The sequence below is a fragment of the Pristiophorus japonicus genome, chromosome 19 (assembly GCF_044704955.1).
Source record: "Pristiophorus japonicus isolate sPriJap1 chromosome 19, sPriJap1.hap1, whole genome shotgun sequence".
Lineage (NCBI taxonomy): Eukaryota > Metazoa > Chordata > Chondrichthyes > Pristiophoridae > Pristiophorus > Pristiophorus japonicus.
This window is the reverse complement of record NC_091995.1, coordinates 14,398,248-14,403,062: the sequence shown is the minus strand read 5'-3', so window position 1 is coordinate 14,403,062 and position 4,815 is coordinate 14,398,248. Positions and strand designations below refer to the sequence as shown.

Genomic DNA, 4,815 nt, shown 5'->3' with positions numbered 1-4,815 from the left:
GTATATTTGTATAGATTCAATCATAATTAGTTAGTATACAACATTTTAACCAGGTTAAGCATATTCATATGCATACATGGGCTTTTTTTGAAATGGGTGATCAGGAACTGGAACTTTGGGCTGATTACAGTGTCACGGGCTGAAATCATCTAATTTAGCACAGACCAGAGACCCAATCTGAAAGCTTTGCTTACGTAGGGCACTTTCGATGCAGTCTATTTGCATTTACTTCGAGTCTGTTTGTCCTTTGTGTCAACCTTGTGGCCAATTGTGTCACTTATCCACCCCCCCCCCCCCACCCACCCACAACACCAGGCATTGCGATGTAATTTGCAATATCACCGTTATCTCAAAACTAGTAACAAATCCGGGGCGCTGCCCCTGCAAATAAAACCTCTTTCGCTTCATCATGCCATGTTTCAGTTCAACCCTGCCCCCACCCTCTCCTCCAGGTCAGTTGCCAAAACCGATGATCTCACCGGGTACATGCTGTACTTTTGGTGGACTGCTTCCTTGTTCCCGATATCTGAGGCGCCGCGGAAATCACTCGGGTGGAGGGAGCGATGAGTTGCTAGAACTGGACTTTATTGCTCAATGATGCGTGCTGGCAAAGACATTTGCACTTGTCCAACCGAGTGCCCAGGCAAGGCAATGAATGGATGGATGGATGGAACGCAACCCGGACAGAGGCTGTCAATCATATGAAAGTAACCAAGAGTGTCTGGGTGCGCGAGGACAGTCCTGGGCTGAGTGTTACGTCACCGCCCGGGATTCCCCCATCGCATGTCACAACTTGTGGAAGCTTTCAAAAAGAGGACAGCGGCTACAGCGCCCTGCCAGTATTGTTCAAACGGACCAGGAACAATTGCATTTTTATTCACCCAACATTGTTAGTCAGGATCTGCACCGCTGTTGGTGTATTTATTTATTTAATTTATCCGTTGGAATTGCAACCCCGGGTTTGGGAAATGGTTGCGATGGTGTCTGGTATCGTTCCAATAGATTTGTGCTCCAACACCGGGCTCCTCTGCTCATCCTGTGGATTCCTGCTCATTCAACCCAAACAGACCAAGTGCGGACACAGATACTGTACCACCTGCCTGGACAGCTTCTTTCTGTGAGTTCCTGAAATTACCAGGGTATTTTAAGTGTGGCTCTTATGTGTCCATCATCACCTTTCCATTTGCTTCCATATCTTTCCTAGAGAGAAAGAGGATGGGGAAAGAGAGAGGGAGAGAGAGAGAGAGACAGAGAAATGGGGGGAGAGCAAAAGAGAGAGAGGATGGGGACGAGAGAGGTTGGGGAAGAGAGAGCGAAAGAGAGATAGGTTGGGAAAGAGAGAGAGGATGGGGAAGAGAGAGGATGGGGAAGAGAGAGCGAGAGAGAGAGAGGTTGGGGAAGAGAGAGCGAAAGAGAGAGAGGATGGGGAAGAGAGAGCGAAAGAGAGAGAGAGGATGGGGAAGAGAGAGCGAAAAAGAGAAAGGATGGGGAAGAGAGAGCGAAAGAGAGAGAGGTTGGGGAAGAGAGAGCGAAAGAGAGAAAGGATGGGGAAGAGAGAGCGAAAGAGAGAGAGCGGATGGGGAAGAGAGAGAGGATGGGGAAGAGAGAGAGGTTGGGGAAGAGAGCGAAAGAGAGAGAGGTTGGGGAAGAGAGAGCGAAAGAGAGAGAGGTTGGGGAAGAGAGAGCGAAAGAGAGAGAGGTTGGGAAGAGAGAGCAAAAGAGAGAGAGGATGGGGAAGAGAGAGCAAAAGAGAGAGAGAGGATGGAGAAGCAAGAGAGAGAGAGAGAATGGAGAAGCAAGAGAGAGATGGAGAAACGAGAGAAAGAGGATGGAGAAGCGAGAGAGAGAGAGAGAGAGAGAGAGAGAGGGAAAGGGAGAATGAGAATGAGAATGAGAGGGAGAGGAAGAGGATGGGAGGCAGAGAGAGGATGGGGGAGGGAGAGATGGGAGGGAGAGGAAGGATGGGAGGGAGAGGGAGAGGGAGGATGAGAGAGAGAGAGAGAGAGAGGATGGAGAAGCAAGAGAGAAAGAGGATGGAGAAGAGAGAGAAAGGATGGAGAAGAGAGAGAGAGAGGATGGAATAGAGAGAGAGAGGGAGAGGATGGAGAAGAGAGAGAGAGATAGAGAGCGAGAGAAGGAGGGAAAGGGAGAATGAGAGGGAGAGGGAGGGAGAGGATTGGAGGGAGAGGGAGGATGGGAGGGAGAGGGAGGATGGGAGATGGATAGGTAGGGAGAGAGGATGGGAGGGAGAGGGAGGATGGGAGGGAGAGGGAGGATGGGAGTGAGGGAGAAGTAGGATGGGAGAAGTAGGATGGGAGAGGTAGGATGGGAGAGGTAGGATGGGAGAAGTAGGATGGGAGAGAGAGGGAGAGGGAGGATGGGTGATAGAGGATGGGGAGGGAGAGGGGAGGGCGAGGAGGCGAGGCAGAGAGAGGATGGGAGGCGATGAGAGAGAGAAAGGATGAGAGAGAGAGAGAGGGGATGAGAGAGAGAGAGAGGATGAGAGAGAGGGGATGAGAGAGAGAGAGGGGATGGGGGTAAGCGAGAGGGGGGATGGGGGTGAGAGAGAGGGGATGGGGGTGAGAGAGAGGGGATGGGGGTGAGAGAGAGGGGATGGGGTGAGAGAGAGGGGATGGGAAGAGAGAGAGAGGGATGGGGAACAGAGGGGGGATGGGCGTGAGAGAGAGGGGATGGGGGTGAGAGAGAGGAGGGATGGGGGTGAGGGAGAGAGGTTGGGGGTGAGTGAGAGGGGATGTGGATGAGAGAGGGGATGAGGGGTTGGGAGAGGTTGAGAGAGGATGAGGGAGAGGATGAGAGAGAGAGAGAGAGAGAGAGAGGATGAGAGAGAGAGGGAGATGGGGGTGAGAGAGAGAGAGATTGGGGGGGGAGAGAGAGAGAGAGATGGGTGGGAGAGAGAGAAGAGAGAGATGGGGGGAGAGAGAGAGAGATGGGGGGGAGAGGGGATGGGGGGGAGAGAGGGGATGGGGGGGGGAGAGAGAGGGGATGGGGATGAAGAGAGAGAGAGAGGGGATGAGAGAGAGAGAGAGAGAGGAGGGGGTTGGGAGAGGTGAGAGAGGATGAGAGAGAGAGAGGGATGAGAGAGAGGGGATGAGAGAGGTTGAGAGAGAGAAAGGCTGAGAGAATATGAGAGAGAGAAAGAGAGAGAGAGAGAGGAGAGGATGAAGAGAGAGAGAGAGGGAGATGGGGTGTGGAGAGAGAGAGAGAGAGAGAGAGAGAGAGAGAGAGAGAGGGGGGGGGAGAGAGAGAGAGAGATGGGGGGGGAGAGAGAGATGGGGAGAGAGAGAGAGATGGGGAGAGAGAGAGAGAGATGGGGAGAGAAAGAGAGATGGGGTGAGAGAAAGAGAGAGAGAGAGAGATGGGGGAGAGAAATAGAGAGAGAGAGAGAGATGGCGGGGCGGGAGAGAGAGATGGGGGGCGGGAGAGAGAGAGAGAGAGAGTGAAGAGAGAGAGGGAGAGTGAGATGGGCGGGAGAGAGCGAGATGGGGGGGGGAGAGAGAGCGAGATGGGCGGGGGAGAGAGAGTGAGATGGGTGGGGGGGAGAGAGAGATAGAGATGGGGAGAGAGCGAGCGAGAGAGATAGAGATGGGGGGAGAGCGAGAGAGATAGAGATGGGGGGAGAGAGATGGGAGAGAGAAAGAGAGAGAGATGGGGGGAGAGCGAGAGAGATAGAGATGGGGGGAGAGAGAGATGGGAGAGAGAAAGAGAGAGAGAGATGGGCAGAGAAAGAACGGGAGAGATGGGGGAGAGAGAGATGGGGGAGAAAGAGAGAGAGATGGGGGTTGGGGTTGGGGGGAGGTGGGGGTTGGGAGAGAGGGAGATGGGGGTTGGGAGAGAGGGAGATGGGGGTTGGGAGAGAGGGACAAGGGGATTGGGAGAGAGGGAGAAGGGGGATGGGAGATGGGGGTTGGGAGAGAGGGAGTTGGGGGTTGGGAGAGGGGGAGCTGGCAGGGGGGGGTGAAGTAGAGATGAGGTGGATAGAGAGAGAGATGGGGGAGAGAAAGGGAGGGAGAGAGATGGCGGAAGGAGGAGAGAGGGAGAAAGACGGGGAGAGAAAGAGGTGGGGGGATGGAGAGAGAGATGGCGGAGGGGGAGAGAGAGAGACGGAGAGAGAGAGAGATGGGGAGAGAGAGAGATGGGGGGAGGGGAGAGCGCGAGAGAGGTTGGGGAGAGAGAGAAGGATGGGAGAGAGGGATGGGAGAGAGGGGGAGAGGGAGAGAGGGAGAGAGAGAGAGAGAGAGAGAGATGGGAAGAGAGAGAGCGAGAAAGATGGGAAGAGAGAGAGAGAGTGAGATGGGGAGGGGAGAGCGCGAGAGAGATGGGGGATGGGAGAGAGGGAGAGAGCGAGAGATGGGAGAGAGGGATGGGGAGAGAGAGAGAGGGGGATTGGAGAGGGATGGGAGAGAGAGAGATAGGGATGAGAGACAGAGAGAGGGATTGGGGAGAGAGAGAGAGAGGGATTGTAGAGAGAGAGAGGGATTGGAGAGAGAGAGAGAGAGGGATTGGAGAGAGAGAGAGGGAGGGATGGGAGAGAGAGAGGGGGGATAGGAAAGAGAGATAGGGATAGGAGAGAGAGGGAGGGATGGGAGAGAGTGAGAGGGATGGGAGAGAGAGAGTTTGAGGGATTTGAGAGAGAGAGGGATGGGGAGAGAGAGTGAGAAAGAGAGAGAGATAGGAGAGAGGGGGAGAGAAAGAGAGAGAGGGATAGGAGAGAGAGAGAGAGAGGGATGGGAGAGAGAGAGATAGAGAGAGAGGGAGGGATGGGAGAGAGAGGAGAGAGAGGGATGGGAGAGAGAG

At 54.4% G+C, this 4,815-nt stretch overlaps 1 protein-coding gene across 1 annotated transcript in view; it reads left to right on the top strand.

Moving 5' to 3' along the window:
* The first annotated feature begins 561 nt into the window (after nt 1–561).
* Nucleotides 562–4,815, top strand: part of LOC139229740 (TNF receptor-associated factor 2-like) — a 37,880-nt gene continuing 33,626 nt past the window's right edge. Inside the window, exon 1 of the mRNA XM_070861286.1 lies at nt 562–1,117. Within this exon, the coding sequence (XP_070717387.1) occupies nt 660–1,117 (458 nt within the window). The 5' untranslated portion in view covers nt 562–659. The remainder of the gene's footprint in view (nt 1,118–4,815) is intronic.